The 21,511-nt window shown below is 36.2% G+C and overlaps 1 protein-coding gene across 32 annotated transcripts in view; it reads right to left on the bottom strand.

Annotated features, from left to right (window-relative positions):
- Positions 1–21,511, bottom strand: part of CREM (cAMP responsive element modulator) — a 71,585-nt gene that overhangs the window by 3,072 nt on the left and 47,002 nt on the right. For 11 of the 32 annotated variants that reach the window (XM_053225520.1, XM_027073816.2, XM_053225522.1 and 8 more), the window contains 3 exons: positions 18,473–18,661; positions 7,385–7,420; positions 3,221–3,377 (listed from right to left, as the gene is read on the bottom strand). In XM_053225520.1, the coding sequence (XP_053081495.1) occupies positions 3,221–3,377; positions 7,385–7,420; positions 18,473–18,661 (382 nt within the window). The other 21 variants (XM_027073817.2, XM_027073818.2, XM_027073814.2 and 18 more) reach the window with 11 other exon arrangements.

Raw genomic sequence — 21,511 nt, 5'->3', positions numbered from 1 at the left:
TCAGCATGAAGAGGAAATACATAGCAAAGAGGAAATGTTGACATGGCTGTAAAGAAACACAAACTGTCACTGGACTGGGAGAAATATCTATCATATCTATCATAAATGCCAGCCAAAGAATAAAGAAAGAAATGTAAGAGGTCTTTCAGGTTAATAAGTAAAACCTACATACGTTCCATGAAGTTAAATGTGAAGCTTACTCTGAGGTCTTTCTGAGATGACTCTGGTATAGTACAGCGGGCAGGCTGTGGAATAAAGACTGCCTGATCGCATACTCAGGTTCTGTCCAGTGCAGGATGCTACAACTTACTACTTAACCTCTCTGAACCTGAGTTCCTCTTCTGTAAAGTAAGGATCATAACCACACCCTTTCTTATGTGAAAGTTACATGAGAGCTAAAGAAAGAAACAGTAGAAATGAAGCACTTAAAACCTACCTATGGTACTTGCTCAAGTGAGCAACCTATTAGCCATTGATCATCTACTTTTCCCTTGTCCTGCTCTGAAGTTGAGATCTGGAAAGTTAGAATAGATCCTTCTCAGAATCCCTTGGCGCTAGGGATTCTATTAGCTATTTCTAACCAAGGAAATGTGGGTGAAAGATGCAGGGGGGTAGGGGGGCTGGTATACCTGGGTGGTTCAGTCAGTTAAGTGTCCAACTTTGGCTCAGGTCATTATCTCACTGTTCATGCATTTGAGCCCAAATCAGGCTCTGTGCTAACAGCTCAGAGCCTGGAGCCTTCCTCAGATTCTGTCTCCTTCTCTCTCTGCCCCTCCCCCACTCACATGGATGCTCTCTCTCAAAAATAAATAATAAAACATAAACAAAAAAAAAAAAAAAGCAAAGAAAGATGCTGGGAGGGTCTTCCAGGAGAAGTTTTCAGAAAGGTTAGACTCAGCCAGCCCCAGTTTTAGGCTCTAGCCCTTTTCCCTTCTTCCCGCCTGATGAAATGCCTAGATATGTGGCAGCCATGTTGTGATGATAAGAACAAATGTCAGTGCTGAAGATGACAGAGCAGGGAGGAGAAACCTGGATCCCTGATGACACTGCTCAGCTTTTGTTCTGACTGTACATATCTCTGGACCAGCCATAGAAGATCAAAATAACACCTACAAGGTTAGGGCTCCATTTCCCTTGGTTATTCACAGCCCAAACACAAACGCTATCCAGTAGTTGTTATTTGCTGATTATTTTTTTAAAACCTAAATTTCATGATTTTTCTGGCCAGGGAAATTTCTTATGCATGTGTAGGTACTTGTGGGGCACATTTATAGGAACCCACTGCCTAACAGTTCATCTATTTCATTTTGATAGTTCTACTGACACAATTTTTTAATCTAAAAATAAAGGTACAAAATAATGACAAAAGGGAAAGAAGAATGCTACTTTCTAGGTCTTTTTATTTTCTTTAGGAAAATAAGACACCAATGAATAATTTTACAGTCTGCATTATGATCACATTTTATATTTCTTAACTGAACTTCACAACTTCCTGCTGTGACCACACAAGCAATTATGTTCACAGCTCCAGAGACCTTTGAAAGTACAGTTTCATAATATTCATATTCCTCCATCACATCTGAGTTAGAGACCATCCATAAAACAACTATGGATGATACCATGTGAGCCCCATCCATTCAGCTCCTTCAGGATTTCTGAGCAAAACACTGACAATGGAAAATATGAATCCAGCATGACTTAGTTAATTTGGAACAAGCACTGGGAAAGATGTGTATATCTGAATAATCATATTTCTGATAATCTGTACAAAACTCCACCTAGTGGTCTGTGATAATTAATTTGCTTGGGAACTGAAGCCACTTTAAGGAGTCCTATAATGTATAAAAATGTGACATTTTAAGGGCTGTTAGTAAACTGAACATAGCTGCTACTGGTTCACATTCAGTTACAAAGGACAGTTAGGAAGTCACCACTTGTTTCTGAATCATAGCGGCTCAGAGGCCACAATTTCTAGATTAACTAGGTTGCTAATAATGCCTACTAAACAAACTACCGCCATGTGGTCCTGGTCATAGGTAAGCACATGATCTCTGAAATGTTTTGTGTTCTTACAATGAGAACATTATTAGGAATAAGGCAACAAGACTTAACTGAGAGAACTCTTACACTATTCTGTTCATTTTGAAAATCAGATTAATTTGCACCATTTTCCATCATAAAAACTTAACCAAGAAATATACAAGTCAAATTAAAGAATTTTGGAAAACAGCATTTTTAGGACATACTCCTGTTTAAAAAATAAAAATACAGAGACATGGTACAAGAATGAGTGAGAAAAGGAGACAGCATAAACTGAAAGTACATATACTATAACATTAATAGGCATCTCTAGATGATAGGGCTATGAGTAATTTTATTTCTTTGTTGCTTTGTATTTGCACTTGACTAAAATTTATCAGAATTAGTATGTATTTCAGTATAACAGAGAACCAACAAAGTTACAAACTAGATAAAAGGAAACTACATAGGGGCGCCTGGGTGGCTTAGTTGGTAAAGCACCCAACTTCAGCTCAGGTCATGATCTCGCGGTTTGTGAGTTTGAGCCCCGCGTCGGGCTCTGTGCTGACAGCTCAGAGCCTGGAGCCTGCTTCAGATTCTGTGTCCCTCTCTTGCTCTGACCCTCCCCAGCCCATGCTCTGTCTCTCTTTCTCTCTCTCTCAAGAATAAATTTTTTAAAAAGAAGGAAACTACATATAAAAGGCTTAGAAAAGATTTTTAATTAATTATTTTTTTGAGTAAACTCTACCCACAACATGGGGCTTGAACCCATAACCCCAAGATTAAGACTCTATGACTAAATCAGCCAGGTGCCCCTAAAAGGTTTAGAAATGCTTAACTCACACATTTATTTTGCCCATAAAGAAACTAAAAAATTATACTCATTGCCTACTTCACAAAGTAAGTACCAAGTTAAAAAAAATCTTTATTTGTAATAAAGTACTTCCATCATGATTAAAAACATTAATGTATCTTTCACACATTACCCTTATGACACATAAGGATGTACCATGGTTTCATGGCTAGGCACTCTCATTAGAAGATAATCTAATTACCATCACATGCAGAGCACAAACCCAAATATGCCACATAACAGTTAACTTGGGAGAAATGGCTTAGAAAAAGCAATTTCTTTAAAAGCCCCACAGCAATAAATTATGTGCCCAGTAAGTGGTTCCTGATTCCCAGTGAAACATCCTACCTGTTTTTCATTAGCCTCAGCTCTCGTTTGCGTGTTGCTTCTTCTGCTAATTGCTGGGGACTGTGCAAACTTCCTGGTGAGGCAGCCATCACTACTCCCTGTGGCAAAGCAGTAGTAGGAGCTCGGATCTGGTAAGTTGGCATGTCACCAGTGGCTGCTGCAATGAAACGAAATATTACAAATTTATATAAACAATTTACAACTTGATATTTTATATAAAATTGACCTGGAAATAACATATTTCTTTTTACATGTCATAAGAGGTGAACTTGCTAATGTTTAAGATGATTATTCTGAGCATTAAAGAAGTCTGAGGTATCAAAGACACCTGGAACAATTTGGAACAATAATCTTCAGCATGCTCTATACATTTAAGGTAGAAAAACATCCCAGTGCATTTTAGAAAGGTGTTTATCAAAGGCTAAAGTAGAGAGTGCTTCAACTGATAGTTCATTTAGCCTAAACTCAGTGGTATGCTGACAAATGTTTAATAACCAGCTCTCTGGGGGAAAACAGTCCTGACCTGTTTATCAATGCGTATGACGGAAATACTTTCACCATGGCCAATTTCAGGCTAGCAGGGTGGCCTCCCGGAATGTAGAGATGGGAAGACATACACAGTAAGTAGCACATACAGATAAAACACATGTAAATAACCTCAAGAGCAGAGATAAAATTATGAGAAGTGATAAGTTTTGAGTATTCATTGTTTTTTAATGTAACTTATTTATTAAATATGTATGTATTTCTTTATATATAATCTTTAACAATGGCTCTTTTTACAACCAGCTTACAAAAACCCTGAAAATTTAATAATCACTCTACATACCAGTGGGAGCTGGTTCTAGCATACCACTGCAAAAATTTTAGCTAAGCAGAATATCTCCATTCTCTGAATATTCCAGATAAGAGGTCTTCCTGTACCCTATATCAGGCCTGAAACAGTTACTGAATGTCTTTAAATACAAGTCCTACTACCAGATGAGTGAGGTACGGGAAGGAAAATACTAGCTTACTATATTTTCAGTTTAAAAACCAAAACAAAATAAAAAACAAAACAGCAAAGCTCTACTTAAATCTAGTTTCTCTGGGGAATGATAATTTTTGTCTTTTGAGGGTTTCTTGAGAAAATAATATATTTCTACGTATTCATTTAAAAGGTTTTCCAATTATAGTACAATCATAGTCAAATGACAGACTTAATATTTACTTAGTATTCAGATTGAATACTAAAGTCCTCCAAGTTTCCTAATTTATACTCAAAATTTGCTTTTCTACTACAATAAACATAGCTTCCTAGAAAAGACAGATGGATTTAAGTGATGAAATATGTTTCTACCACCACTGTTTCAACTTTGAGAAGGTATTGTCCAGAGTTAATTTGACACTCCGACATATTACAAAATTCATGCTGTCTCAAAGCTAAAGGCAAGAAAAAGAGTTTTTAAAGTTATTAAATCCTACAAAAATTGGCCTGAACCAATGCCAATCAAAATATAAAACACATCACTTCCATGCTTCATTAAAATGTATTCTAACTATTGAGTAAGAACTGAACTTTTACACCAAAGGGACACAGACTTTTTCCACTTAAATGGAATATTATCACTGAAAATAGCCAACCAATTTAAAGGGTCAGTCAAAAACTAGTCTGTGTGCTCCTTTTGGGTAAATGCCAGTCCCCCCCCCCCACCAAAGAGCTTAAGAATTAGGTGAAAAATAAAGAAAAAAATTTTAAAAATGGCTTTGGGGGAAGATCACTTAACGGTCTTCATAAAATTAACAAAAATACCATTTATAAGGTTGCACTGCCCCTTCCTTCTATAATTTGAAAAACAATGGTGATTAATAGTAACTGTGATAAATATAATGATCACCAGCAAAGTCTCTATTAATAAACTTGGGGAAAATCCTAAATTGGTTTTTGTGACTATTTAAAATACTATATACACAGATATCTCATTCTATGCCATATTATCTTACAGCTTGGAAATATTTAAGAAGATAATTTTATAAACAGTTATAAACTGCTGACTAAAGATTTTTTATATTTTAATCTCATTGTCAGAGGAGATAGAATGGAGCATAGAATTGCATTGTTCTGTCCTCTTTTCTCTTTACCCACATCCAGGGAAGAAGGTTATGGGATAATAAAGGTTGAAACAATAGAACAGCTGGAGGCTACACAGACTTTCTAAAACTGGAACAATAGCCAGTGACGGATGAGAAGTTTACATGTCATCATGTTGACATTTGCAGGCAGCGTGGATGCAGACCTTGGTCTGGGTTGTTCTTTTGCACACACACTGGTCACAGAGAAGTGCAACAAAATTAATGGGAAGGTACAGAGGGGTTCATTATACTCTCTCTCTCCTTTTGTATACATCTGCTATTTTCTGTACTATAAAGTTAGAGCAGAATGCTTATATGATCCATAAAAGTTTGTTTAAGGATATATATATTTTTTTTAAAAAGGAAAAAAGGGGGGCAGGTATAGCTCACACATGAAAAATAAAGTTCATTCATTGGTCTTAAAACCAGAAATGGTTCTAAACTTTTGCCTGTTTCCAAAAGCTGAAACCACCCTCAAAGGACCAAATTTGGTACCATGGAGGATAAAAGCAGTTCAAAACAAGTATGCTTAAAAGATTTTGAGGGGCGCCTGGGTGGCTCAGTCGGTTGAGCGTCCGGCTTCGGCTCAGGTCATGATCTCACGGTTTGTGAGTTGGAGCCCTGTGTTGGGCTCTGTGCTGACAGGTCAGAGCCTGGAGCCTGTTTCGGATTCCCTCTCTCTCTGCTCCTCCCCTGCTCACATTCTGTCTCTCTCTTTCTCTCTCTCTCTCAAAAATAAATAAACATTAAAAAAATTTTTAATAAAAGATTTTGAGCCAACAGCTAGGGAAATAAAATACCACTTCAAAATGATAACTTGGAAGGGGATGATATATTTAGATGTATTAGTTCTGCGATGTCAGCTAATATATTGGGTTTTATTACAATGTTTGAGACATACTCTATATTTATCTCCTTCAATAAAAATCAGATTGTAGCTCAGTAGTTTATGACAGAAATATGAATTAGTATTAATTAGTAGGAATTAAGAAATGTCTGTAATATCCCAAAGAATCTATATGATGGTACACTTTTAGTGGTCACAGAGTAAATGTCAATGGATGAATTCCATATATTCAACTATGATCTTAGTAAATACATTAAAAAGATATGGGCAAAGAGAATCTCTTATTTTGAGAAAATCCAAATGTCAAAAAATGTTGTTGTTGAAACAAGTGACAAAAAAAAGTTTTTCTCTTAGTTAACTTCAGTTTCCAGAAGTATGAATTCAGTGGTAATTTAAAGTAGACTGGATACCTAGAATCACAGTTCAAAGAACCATCTTACATTCTTTGATGACACAGTCTTATCTCTGTACTCCTATAGAGGCCAATTTCTGTTCCATCTAACTACTAAAAGTGTCCACATTATTTTTTGTTCTAGTACTTCACTGTATACATTATTTCTGAAAATAAATGAGTCATCAGTGGGGGCTTTACAGTTATGACTGAAGATAATAAGAAAAAGATATTTACATACTAATTTATTCTAAGGCAATAAAAATTTTAAATACAAGTCAAGGATATCTTTTTTTTACTTGGGTACTCTCTATAATCTAGCATGCTACTTGGCATATAATGGATGCTTGATGGGTTTACACATACACTACAAAGTAAATTTTGAACTTCCCAGGGTTTTGAACAAGCCCACTGTCATTTGAATGTTTAAAATAAGCAGTCTTATTATTTTAAGACTATTATTAGCTGTTATTATAGCTAAGTCTTTAAGTCTTTAACACTGAGACAGGGGAAGCCCTTACAAGATGCTCTGTATTTATTCAAAGTGGCATTATTTCCTACTCTTCCCTTAGATACTAGTCATCTGGCACCTGAGAAGCAGATGAGTTCTAACTATAGTATATGTCCAACTATCCTGACATGAATTTTTTAGTGTGTTTTAGGTTTAGTATCAATATTTCATGGGAAAAGAAAATTCCTAGAACTCTCAATTTTGGTCATTAACTTCATACCTCTCTTTGCAAGCTATAAACACGGTATAGGAGAAAAAGCACGGGATTTGGAGTCTGGATTCTGTTCCAGCTCTGCCACTTACCAGCCATGTGACTTGGGGCAAGTTCAGTTTCCTCATCTGTAAAATGGGGATACATTATCTCATTTAATACTCACAATAACCCCTGTAATGTATGTCAAAGTGTCTAGCACAGTGCCTGGCACATGGTAGGCATTCAGCAAATGTTAGTTCCCTTCCTCTTCCCTTCCTTAAGTTCTGAAAGACAATGTTCCAAATTATGCTTATGCTGTATATTAGTTAAAAGGCATATAACACCCATAAATATATTTTCCCCTGGAGTTTCCCTTCTAACAAACCTGGGTAATAGAATGATTGAAATGTATGGCTCTTATTCCTTATTTTGTCCAGAAATATGCCTATTAAAAATTGTTATGCTGTATTATATTCCTTTAGAAAATAAGTTATTAAAAGATAATATAAAATGTCCTTTTCAATGTTTATAATCATTTAGAATGGAACCTCAAAGGTGGAGAAACACAAATAACCAAATGGTGCAAGCTCATCAGACTGGTAATAAGACAATGAAAAGCCTCACAAGTCAAAGAGGGGTTTGTTTCTTCCTAACAAAGACAGTAAGAAGAAATTCAGCCAAATGCCTATCCTGATAGCTTTCAAAATGGAACAACTTTTCCGCATCCCAAATGGTGGTGATCTTGCTTGTGTATATATCTTATCGAGATCTCTGCAGTACTGAGCACACTAACTGAATAACAACATTCTTATAAATGGAGCTTCCTACCTTCATGTGTCACTTTGCTAGGTGTCCCTAATCCCAACTATACCTAAGGAACAAGCAATAGAGGTAAGTTTGAAGTCATACTTATAAAGCGGGGGACTTTTTCTGTAGCTCCAAGAAGCTACTGATGTCTTCACTCTTCTCATTTGGTTCGCTCCCCTCCTACAACCACACCAGTGTTCCCAATGTGCAAATCAGTTGTGTCCTTGCCTGGTGTCTCACACTGTCAGAGACTGTCCCTTCTCCACTGCTCTACTTTTCCCAGGAAAATTAAACCCTATATAAACATGACTGTTTAAACACTGAACATTTTCAAATTTGTTACAATAACTATGACACATAGACCACAAAGAATTAAGCCATTAAATATTTTTACTTTAAGGTACATAGAGGGAACTTCCTCAATTGTTTAAGTGAAAATCTTGAGTCAAAAAAAGTTTGCGTAGATGAGAAATTATAAATATTGAAATTAAAGGTTCTATATCATAGCAAATACACACTCTATTGTCCTATGAGAGTAATAATAAATACTCTAGAAAAAATCCACTTTGACTACTTAAAATGATGCTAACCTAATTTTGTATGTTTTATAACTAGCATGTAGTATTCTGTGGTAGGTAACTCATCTAACATTAACATTAACATTAACATTAACATTAACATCTAACATTTGGATTAATTTCTCAGGTGACCTTTGTGGAGCAATGTTCTGTGTGAATGTTCTGTGGAAACAGAACGAGACAAGGTCTGTTCTGGAAGTCTGAAGATCCAAACTGGTTCACCACTTGTTAGCTTTGTAAACTTGGAAGAGTTATTTACCACACTGATCCATGTTGTTATACAAAAAATGAATATAATAGTATCTGCTCGGAGTGCATCAGTAAGAATACATGGAAAATGCTTCTCCTTTTGGGTATTTAAATATAGTTTCTTCAGTGAGGCCTACCTTAACCTATATTACCTGCTTCCTATAGGTCTCTCATGATCTGATAGTTTCTTTGATAGCACTGACCACATTTGTATTTGTATGTATACTGCAACATTGTTATTTTTTTATTTTAATGCTTACATAAATGCAAAGTATAATTATTTTATTAGGTGATATAGTCATATAGGCAAATAAAACCAGGCAGAGTTTTACAATCATCCCAAATTATATTTCACTGAAATTTTTTCAAAAATAGTGGGAAAATAGCACAATAGAAATGTCAGTAAACCCTCCATACACATTTGGAGTTTAATTAAAACTTAAGGTAGATAAATGACTTGGGGTTTTTTCCCACTTACAACATAATTATAACTTGCTTTGCTACCAACTTTAAGCTGTTACACCTAATCCAAACCATTCTTTAAGTGAAAATTCCCAAACAAAAACCTTTTCGAGTACCCTCCTTTCACAAGGTGAAATGTATTCTTATTCTCATGCTTCAAATATTAACTAAGATATTATTTTACAAATATGAATAAGTTGGAACGTTTGTTTCTAACAGTTCAGAAATCCAGGCTGAATACAACATATTAGAATTTTTTAGACTCAGAGACTAAAACATATGGAATTAGGCTCTTAACATAATCAGTTTATGAATAAAGCCAAAAACTATTTCTAACAAAAAATTAGACTATACCCAAGAATCAATAATACAATTCTATAAACCTTAGATATTCGCTTTCTGCCTTTGATTCTATGATCCTGTAAGTAAATACTCCTAGGGGCTCCTGGGTGACTCAGTCGGTTAAGTGTCCAACTTCAGCTCAGGTCAGGATCCATGAGTTGGGAGTTCATGGGTTCGAGCCCCGCATCGGGCTCTGTGCTGACAGCTCAGAGCCTGGAGCCTGCTTCAGATTCTGTGTCTCCCTCTCTCTCTGCTCCTCCTCTGCTTGTGCTCTCTCTTTCTCTCTCAATTTTAAACATTAAAAACTCATAAAAACTCTTCCCAGACCAGTCATTGTTAGGAACCTGATTTTGGTCTACATCAGTTTTTCAAACTACAAGTTGTAGCCCATTAGTAAGCTATAAAATCAATTTCATGGGCCAAGAATAGCAATTAAAAAAAAATAGAAAAGTACAAGTACATCATCTTTACTATATGTAAAGATAAGCATTATTTTTAAAATTTGTTTTATGTACACACACACACACACACACACACACACACACACACGGGTCTACTGCATCATGATATAAAATGTGGGCCATGGTAAAAAAAGTGCATAAGCCAAATATCTTAGATCAGTCCATTTGGTTCACCAATCCACACAAGTAGCCCAAAATGATATAATCCAAAGGTGGGTCCTAAAGCTGCTCTACTATTCTTTCAAAAAAGTCTCTTAAACCCTATGCTCTTTGGGCTCTTCAAAAAAAAAAAAAAAAAAGTTTCTCATTTTTAAACAGCATTTCAAAATAGAATTGGTTCTGTGAAAACTAATCAGATTCTAAAAATAATGATTTCCAAAACTAAATGAGGTCTTGTGAAAAAAGTTTGACATTTTTTAGTTTTAGCATTTGGAAATTTTTAATTTGGAAAAAGTAACTCATGTTTAACCATTATGAAAAAAACTGTGAAAAGAAGTCCATTCAAGGATGGTGTATGCTCATTTTGTCACATAAATGTATAAAAATGTTCACTTATTTACAAACAATGGTTAAAAATATATGCAAATTTTTACCTTTAACTTTCATCTTTAAATATATTCTGTGTATTTTCAAATCTTTTATATTTTACTTTTCTCTCATGGTTAGACATGAGAATTGGAATTAAAAGTTAGTAAGAAAGATATAAACCAATTAAAATTTTTAGCAAATAAACATATGCGCAAAATGCCTTTTGCTTCTAGCATATGACATGCAGTATTTGAGATTAAGTCCATCTATATCTTACAATAAATTTGTTATTTGAGAACTTCTGTAATCTATAGCTTCTCTAAAATTTCATAAAAACTCCTGAGAAAAATAATAGTGCCTCAAGATAATTTTCAAAACGCTTTAATACCGGTTTTAGCTGCTCAAAACAATGGAATGTTCTCATCTAGGAAGAGAACCGAGACCCACTAACTCTGAAAAACTAAACCGTGGTGAAGCTGTTCATAATCATCCATTCCACAGGAATTCAAGTGCAAATTCAGAACAGAGTTAGAAATGAGACATCCCTGAATAAACAACGATGCAACCACATACAGGATATTAGTAACTAAGTCAGAATCATTACCTGTACTTAAGAAAAGCAAACCACGGAAGGATTTCGGATCACAACTTTAAAGCGCTGTGACGGGGTGGGAAACAATTTAAGCCCAGCACTTCCCTGACTGAGCACGAGAGGGCACTCTGACTAGTAAGTGCCGGGAGCGACCAAAGGGTACGGAAACCCTCAAGCTCCTGAGCCCACCTCTCCCCGGGCACGTGCGGGGCGGCCTGAGCAGGAGGCTCAGCCTTCCCACGTACGTCCACAGCGGGACAGACGGCTGCGGAGTTCTGCTCAGCCAAGCATTACAGGTTTCACAAAGCGTTCCCCCTCGTCAAGCAGATACTTACCTCAAGATCAAGAGAAATGTTAAAGTAAGGCTTACGAGAAAAGCTATTCAGTCTAAGAGCGATCTTGGAGATAGTGGCAGCGGCGAGCTAGTTAACAGCTCTAAATCTGTCAGCAGCACTTGACAAAGCAGAAAGGAACTGACTAAATCACAGCATGACTCCGGGCTGACGTCAATGTGCAGCTCGCTTGGAGTTTAACTTTTCCACTTCCCTGCGGAACACGATTCCAGGAAATGTAGTGACGTCAGCCCTTTGAACTCGATTAGCTGAGGTACAGACCATTTTAAATACAGGAGGAAAGAAACAAGGAGGCACACAAACACCCCTAACACGATGGGTTTTCCTATTCTGTTTTGGAGCAACGTTTGTACACAACAATGAAATCGGAAGCTTAATTTTTTACAAGTTGAACACTACGTATGTTTAATTTGTAGCTGCATTGGATTTGCAACAGGTTGCAGATGAAGTAACAGTTTATTTTAGTAAAGCAGTATGTGGAAGACGAGAGACAGGATTACTGCCTTGGTCAAACAAACGATATGCTGAGCAAAGAAGCACTTACGCTAAGATGCTTTAACAGAGTGTGTTGAATACATACAGATACATATTAAAGGAAACTTCTTACCCCTCAGCTAATAGAAAATTAGCACTTTTTGAAACACTGAGGGTCCTCATTTTTCTAAACTTCAAAAAAAATCAGAATTTAAATCTCTTTAAAATCCTTACCTGTTTCATCTCCAGTTACAGCCATGATGGGCTTCTGCATACAGAACTGTCTTGCCTCCCCTATCACAGGTCCACATACAGTGTTCCAAACTAGCAAGCATGTGCAGGATAAGTAGGAGTAACTGACATCACAATGACATCATTAGCCTATCACTGCCATCAATCTGCTTTGTCACAGAGGAGCTCAATGAAACCAAACCCCTATAAAAAACCTTCCTGTAATAAACCATATTAATGTTTTTGTTTCTTATTTTTACATAGAAATCTGTGGTGGCTCTGGCAAAAAAACCAAAACAAAAAAAAAAAAACCCAACTCATTAGCATTAAGTTCCAAGATTGTTTCTTATGGAGCAACTAACTTCTTTATTATTGTTCTATCCAAGGTTTCTAGAAAAACAACGAGGGTATAAACTACATTTTTCGTAACTTAAGAGAAAAAACATGGAGATTAAAAACAACAAAAACCTGATAATCAGCCCAGAAAAACATTGTGAAATACAGAAATGTATTTCTTAGACACTTCTAAATTCATCAAGAAAGAAATATCCATCCACCTTCGTTCACTTAACAGTTTTATTCGCTGTACTATTGCTACAGCACCATAAAATCCAGCTGTTCCTAAGGTGACACAGAATTTGCTAATTTCACTTAAAAGGAGTAAATACATTTAAAAAATTCACTGTGCCAAATGTAAGAACTATTATGTAGCATTCTTCCATAAATATTAGTTTGAACCACAGGAATTTGCTATTTGATCTTTTTGACCCACAAAAACAGCAACTTCATGAGGCTCAATTATTTTATTAAGTTAAAATCCCGTGAAAAGAATTCGGGGATTTAAAAAAAATTCATAAATAAATCACAATTACTACTCATAATTTTTCTTAAAAAATTTTTTTAATGTTTATTTATTCTTGAGAGAGAGACAGAGAGAGATAGAGTGTGAGTGGGGGAGGGTCAGAAACAGAGGGAGACACAGAATCCAAAGCAGGCTCCAGGCTCCAAGCTGTCAGCACAGAGCCTGATGCGGGGCTCGAACTCACAAGCTGCGAGATCATGACCTGAGCCAAAGTCGAATGCTTAACCAACTGAGCCACCCAGGTGCCCCTCATAATTTTTCTTTTAATGCCAAATGTTATTTGGATCACTTAATGAATGTTCAGTGCATGAAGAGCTAGATCATTACAGGAGATTTAACAGTGGCAAGGTTAGACAAAAAATTAGGTCTTGGTCCATATAACAGACCATAGTCTGGGAAAAGAAATGATTTGCATGTCTACTACACAAAAATAAGTGACACGGCACTCAGGCCTTTTATCTTCACTAGTGGGTTGAATAAAATCCATTCACTTACATGATTAGAATTCAACCTAACCTTATGCCAACGAAAGGGCATTCCACCACATTTTTGCCTTATTCAACTAAGCACTTTTTAATGAAGGCAGGACTTTATACTCAGATGGAGGTGGAATTTCTGGGAGTATTCAAGATTCTACTAATTCTCCAAAGCACATGAACTGAAGACATGTAGTTAAGTAAGAAAGTCTAGAGATCAACCCGGACATTGATCCCAATCAGAGGCTCCATGACAGACTCTTTTCCATTCCAGCCCTACCTAAGGGTTTGGGTTCAAGGGTACTGGTCAATTTTATTACCAATTTCAGAAATTTCAAATTGACTTTAATCTAATTTCTTTAAATTGGCACTTAGGTGTTCAATAAATATTAGTATAAAAAAAGGTGAAGGAAAGAAAGGAAAGAAGGAAGTTCGCTGTTTGGTTGATTACTGCTGTTAGTGAAGTTTTAATACATTCCATGGACCAGATAAACTCAGTTAACCAGCACATAGAACTAATAACATTTTCACAGAAGAAGAGAATTTCACGTTCATTTAATAAATAGTTATTAAACATTTATCATATGCCAGGGACTGTGCTAGGTACTAAGGATCCCTATCGAAACAGAAGTTACTGTCTAAGCATGTCTCACGTAGTCTAAGAAGGTACAGTAGGAACTGACCGCACGTTACCTGAACCAGATCTGCAGGATCGGGCAAGGCTTCCTGGAGGACATACTATCTAAGATGAAGCCCAAATACTGCAAATGATGGGCATAAGTGTTACTGTCAGGGCAATGGCTAAGTGTGAAGCCCTGGAAAGGTGAGAGAGCATGGCACAGCACGGAAAATTAAAGAAAACCAGCACACAGCTGCATTACAAAAGAGGGAGAAGTCTAGTAAAGGAAGCAAGGCCTAGATCAAGCAGCAATTTGGGTGTTAAAGATTTTGGACTTTGTCTAACAAGAAACAGGCAATCACTGAAGAATTCTGAACAGGAGACTGACATGATTAGATTTGAATTTTAGAAATACCACTCTGAACTGCAGAAGTGAGAGTAAAATGGAAAAAAGAAAAGGTTGAAGGCAGAGACTTTTGTTTTTAAGGATTATTAGTAGCTCCCAGAATTACTGAGAGGGATGAAGAAAGGGAGCCTGAACTTTCAGGAACGATTCTCAAAAAAACTGGGCCAACAAGGGATCTGCCACCTCTAGCATGATTAGGAAAATCAGGAAGCTACTCCACAACTACCAGCTTCAGGGCAGCCACCTGGCAGAGGGAATGACAGGTCAGAGGGGACGGTAGCCGGAAGTAGAATGAGGACAGAGTGGAGAGGGGTGGAGAGATGTGTGGTTTGGCTGGGAGGAAGAAGGGATGACACACGGGTTTCTAGCCTGAAGCAACAGGCTGGGCAGTAGTTCATTGCTGAAATAGGGTAAACCAAAAGAGAACTGGGGTGGGGAAAATGGATGTGGTTTTGGTCTTAAAAAGTCAAGAGATGTGTGTGGAACCTCTAAGTAGCCAGCTGGAGTCAGGGGCATGGTCACATTGAACTGAAGCCATGGTCAGGCAGAGTGCTCAAGTCAGATGAAAGAGGGCCCAGGATTCAATCTTGACTAACACCACTAACACTGAAGAGATGAGCAGCAGAAGACTGGACCAACCAAGGAGACTGAAAGAGATGTAGAAGAAAGAGAAGAAAAAATGGTAAGAATGCAGTATCAGGAAAGTGAAGGAAGCAGAAGTCAACCGTGTTAAATACTGCTGAGGGATCAATCTAGAAAAGGTCTGAGAACTCACAAATTGCTGTGACCTTCCAAAGGAATGACAGGATGTAAGGTGATAGAGAGGAACATGAGAATGCCCACTGACCCTGTATTGAACATAGAAGTGGAACTCCTACCCACCAGTATTTTAAAGAGAAGGGAGAAAAAGGAAAGGAAAGGGCAAAAAAGGAAAAGACAAAAAAGAAAACAAAAGGAATAAAGCCTGAAAGGGAAGAAACAAACATCTTACTAGTAGTTGATATAAACATTCACATACTATCAGAGATAGATTCACAAAGAATATGCACGTTACTAGAAGTAATTTTCAGTTTGGCAAGATTAATAAATAAAAAAAACTTTTTAAAAAGTTAGTGATATTTACCTACACCAGCAACTACTGAAGAATGTATCATTCATACTAGCAACAAAAACCATAAAGCATTTAGGAACTAACTTAACAAAGAATATGGAAGACTTCCATTCAGAAAATTTTCAACTGTTAAAAAAAGTTAAAATAAGATCTACATAAATGAGACATTCTGTGCTTTGGAACAGGTCAGTTTAACATTATGAAGACCTCAGTTCTCCCTCACCCTGTACGCTGTTGGTAGGAATGTAAATCAGTGCAGCACTATAGAAAGCAGTATGGAAGTTCCTCAATAAGTTAAAAAAAGAACGACCCTATGATTCAGCAATTGTACTGCGGGATATTTACCCAAAGAAAACAAAAACACTAACTGGAAAAGATATATTCACTCCCATGTTCATTGCAGCATTATTTACAATAGCCAAGATATGAAAGCAACCTAAGTGTCCATTGATAGGTGAGTGGATAAAGAAAATGTAGTGTGTGTACACACACACACACACACACACACACACACACTGGATTATTATTATACATAAGAGAAGGAAATCTTGCTATCTGTGACAACATGGGTGGAACTTGAAGGCAATAAGCTAGGTGAAGTCGGACAAAGGAAAGACACCGTATGATGGTACTTGCAAGTGGAATCTTCAACAACAACAACAACAAAAAACCCAGAACTCAGATACAGAGAACAGACTGGTGACTGCCAGAGATGGGGAGGGAGGTGCTGGCAGGAAGGGTGTAAAATGGGTGAAGGGGATCAAAAGGTACAAAAAAGTCCTGGGGATATAATGTACAGCATGGTGACTACGGTTAATAATACTATGTTGCCTATTTGAAAATTGCTAAGAGACTAAATCTTAACAGTTCTCATCACAAGAAAAAAGCAATTTGTAACTGTGGTGATGGATGTTAACTAGACTTACTTGTAATCACTTACTGTATTTTAAACAAGTGTCAAACCAGTACAGTTGAAACTAATGATATATGTCAATTATATTTGAATTAAAAAAAAGACTTCAGTTTCCCCTAAATTAATCTATAAGTTAAATGCAACCTCATTGCTGGTTTTATTATTGTATCATTATTTAGAAACTCAAATTTGTTCTAAATGTATATGGAAGAATAATGGGTCATACAAGCTAAATCAGCACTAATAGAATTTTTTTTTTTAAGATAAAAAAGGGAAACTTGTTCTGAAAACAAATCAGTATGGTACTGGCATACAGAAAAGGAGACCAACAGTACAAAATAGACAGTTCCGAAACAGATCTGAGAACACATGAGAACTTACTATATAATTAACATTGCCCCACAAGTTAATGGGGAAAGGATAAACCATTAGTAGGAGAAAACTGGCTCCATATGTGGAGAAAAATGACAGTGAATTCCCACCTAATACCATATACAGAAGTGGACCTGGGGTGGACTAAGGACATAAATGTGAAAGGTAAAGCTATAAAGCTAATATAACTAATATAGAAAAATGTCTTTGGCTTACAGAAGAGAAGATTCCTTCAATAAAACCCCAAAAGCACAAAACTCATTATTGTATGATCTATGCAAAACAGAAAACATTTTTAAAGCTCTCCTTATGTTAAAATATCAGGTTTACAGTAGATTTTCCACATAAAAAAAAGATAAATTAGAAGAAATGATGACTTTTTATGATTATTTAGACATAGAGGGTTCATGGGAATCAGGGGAAATAAAACAGATGATTTTGATTTTACAAAGTAAAGAAAACAAAATACTAGGGAAGTACTATGGATTTTTTTACTCCATAAATGAACTCCTTCAGTTCTTCATATACTTTTATTATAGTCCACATTAACCTCCAAAACACCTAAGGGTAAAGCTAATTATCAAGAGACTCGTCAGTCAGAATCTGCTTTTTTTCCATACTTGCAAGACTTTCAAACCAAAAGAATGAATATTATCCCCCTTAAAATTAGTGCTACATCAAACATCTAAGCAAATGCCAAGAGGAATAGAGTTATTAAATTAAAATATAGGGTTTTTGCAAGTTGTATTAAACACATTATAGTTATTATGAGTACAAATGAATGATATTAAAACAATGTATAACTTGAATTTAACTGAAATCTTAGGTTACCCTGAAAGCTTAGGGCTACATCCCAACTATTTTATTTCACTACTTCCATATGAAATAGAGTGGATACCTGGAATGGTCTAGAGAAACAAATATCAGCATTTGTTTTGAAATGAGATGTCTAGAACTTAGACTTGAGTGTAACATCTGGGGAAAACCCCCAATTCAGTGCACCATGCACTGGATACTTAAATCTTCATAGACCAGGTAATAAAAATACGTATTAGGTATAATATTTATAACCCCCAGAGAAAGGATATTTAATTAATTAAAAAATTCTCTCATGTGTCCAAGTCCTTTTTCCCCATCATGCTACCCTGATTGGAACCTTTCTTTAGAGCCAATAAAGCCCGCGAAAAAGTAAAAATCATATAATTTAGCTTGTTTAACGTACTAAAATATTCCCACTTCAAGCCTTTTAAAGTGCCTCCCCCCACCCCAAATCTGCCTCCTGTATATTTCATAAAACTATAAAATCACCACTAAATGGTGTGATACAGTGTATTCTAAATGTATTAGATTAATAAAATGTACCTTGCACAACAACCTGGCTGCCTGGGACAAAGAACTGCTGTGTGCCATCAGCTGACTGTGCTGCATACTGTACAATTGTAGCACCTGGAGGAGGAGCTCCTGAATTTGTCATTGTTAATGCCTGTAGTCCCTGAACACCATCAGATCCTGGGTTAGAAATCTGGATTGTTCCACCTTGGGCTATAGCAACTTAACAGAAAGAGAAAAGAAATATTAGAGAATTTCAAGATTCATTTTTAATAATCCCGTATTGGAAGAATATACTGCGGGCATATTAATTACCAACGCTCTTCATTCTCAAGTTACCCTTATTTCTCTATGCTGAATTGATAGGGAGGTCCTTCTTCATGGGAAAACACTCTGAAAAATCTCATCAACCCTTGAAGATATGTTATATTCAGAATTATTTGAAATACATAGAACCCACAGAGTTTCCCTCCTCCATGGTATCCAACCAACTAAATTATTTAAAAGGAAGAGTGGAGATGCAGACAGGGAGAAAGTTCAGCTTCTTGATTTTCTCCACTCTTCCAGATGTTTTTAGTTATAGATAAATAGCATTCTTCTAATACTTAAAACACGGTCAGTGCAATTCTATCGAGCATCACAACTACAATGAATTTATACCTTCATTCAGCTAACTACTTTCTAACCTATCAAAAGAAAGTAGCTTTTAATGGAACGTATATTACTATATATTTTGGTTTTAAAACTTAAGTCTACAAAACTGCAACCTTTACCATTTTGACTATGTGATGAAATATAAAATATGAAATATAAAATGTTACATTGGAAAGGATCTTAAAAAATAACCACTGAAAGAATTTGTGCTACAATATTTATGTCTACCAAATGTCCTGAATAACTGCAGCTCATAGCAGCAGATAACGAGGTAGACTTCCTCTGAACACTGAGACCTGCCAGCCATGTTTAAAAGTTAACATATTAACCGAAAGTTTCTAAAGAACGGATCAAATGTTTTCTTTTTGAATTTTACTCTAATTCAATTCATTGCTAATTCAATTTCAATTCCTGTTAAAATAGCCAAGACTTCAGTATAGTTTAACATAAATAGTATGACCCTATGTTTTAGTTTAAGTACCAGACATTAAGTAGAACCCTTCAAAAAAAAAAAAAATCGCATATAAATCAGCTCACTAGATTTACAATGAAGGCAACAATACATCAGAATAACACAAGGCCTATAGATCAATGCAAATGCCTTACAGGAATGTTACAGTAGTGGGGGAATGTATGTCAGTATTTCCAACTTATTCTCTACCGTTTTTTTCCAGGATCTAAGCAAAGGCCCATTTAGGTGAAGACCTGATTGTATAAACCTGTCAGAACTACTGGAAAGAGTAACGATAAATCTTTAGTTCTAGGACCTAAATTAAGAGAAAGATGGGTTAATATTTTCAAAAGGTTTCAGCAAGATGCATTCTCTGTGTTTTTGTTCTTTGACAGGCCACCATTAGGATATAACTGACAAACAGTGAAGAATCAGTTATAGAATGTCAACAGTGCTGAGGCTGAGAAACTCACGTAATAGCCTTTTGTTCATCTGGCTCATGTAGAGCATTATGTTCTGTACACATTTTATTTTTTAAAGTTTATTTACTTTTGAGAGAAAGAGAGAGAGAAAGTGGGGGAGAGAAGCAGAGAAAGAGGGAGAGAGAATCCCAAGCAGGCTTCACACAGCGCAAAGCCCAACATGGAGCTCAATCCAAAAAACTGTGAGATCACGACCTGAGCTGAAATCAAGCGTCATACGTTAAACCGACTGAGTTACCCAGGTGCCCCTCTGTACACATTTTAAAAATAAGATTTCAAGGGTCTCAGGGTTCACCCTTTATAATAAATAAAAGCGTTTGGAAGAAACCTAACTATGCCTACTTTCTTAAAAGAGAAGTAAGAAAAAGAGGAGGTATTGCTTTCTCAGATCTTCATGCCTGGATGTGAATGAATTTCATATGTTATCATATATTTGAATGTGTGTTTTCAGTTGACAGTTTAGTGTCAGAAGAAGAGGCACAGGCCGTGTATGCACAGTGTGGGAGAAGCACAAAGCTGAGTGTATTAACGATGAATGATGGCTGTCATTTCGTGACAAACTGTATCATAAACAACTGAGCCATTCCTGAATCTAGAATTCAATAAAGTATGGCTTTACGTTCTAACTACAACTTAATTTTCAATGCCAATGCAATTAGCAAGCTTTGGGACTAGCCTTTTGTAAAAAAAATCTAAGGCGAGAGTAGTTGCTGCTGAGGGTAAGAACATGAAATAGATAACAAAGACCCTTACTTTTTTCTTTCCATATTTTCTTATTTTTTTCAATGTTTCCTCATAATTCCCATCAAAACTTCTTTGCTTTTACACAGTGAAAAGTTGATATATCAAGAATTTGTTCCTCTCAGCATTTTATTTTCTGGTCATTATATAATTAGATGTGGAAAATAAAGCTAAACACACATATGCATACAACCTAGCTCTAGGGGAGAACATTTCTACTGATAAGTCTTGTACTTTAACCTGGCTTTTATTTTTTATACCAAAGGCCCTCTTGATTTTGGCATTATCAAATGGCAGAAGATCTTCCCATTCAAAATGTTACCTCTCATTTGACAATTAACAAGATTTCCCAATGTTTTAGGATACTAGAATTAGATTGTGTGTGTGTGTGTGTGTGTGTGTGTGTGTGTGTATTCAAGATTTGAAGAGCAAACTTTTAGGCTACAAAATATTCAAAGATAGCAAAATATGTGCTTTCAGTAAACACACATCAAGATACATAGCAGGAAAATTTATGATGAAATTAACTGAGTTTAGTCACACCTTTTGTTTTACTTAATTATTTTTAAATTTTTTTTAATGTTCATTTATTTTTGAGAGAGACAGAGAGACAGAGACAGAGAACAATCAGGGGAGAAGCAGAGGGAGAGGGAGACACAGAATCCGAAGCAGGCTCCAGGCTCTGAGCTGTCAGCAAGAGCCCAACGCAGGGCTCAAACCCACAAGCCACGAGACAATGACCTG

The sequence above is a fragment of the Acinonyx jubatus genome, chromosome B4, assembly GCF_027475565.1.
Source record: "Acinonyx jubatus isolate Ajub_Pintada_27869175 chromosome B4, VMU_Ajub_asm_v1.0, whole genome shotgun sequence".
Taxonomy (NCBI): domain Eukaryota; kingdom Metazoa; phylum Chordata; class Mammalia; order Carnivora; family Felidae; genus Acinonyx; species Acinonyx jubatus.
Note: the sequence above shows the minus strand (reverse complement) of the source record. Positions and strands in the feature narration are given on the sequence as shown.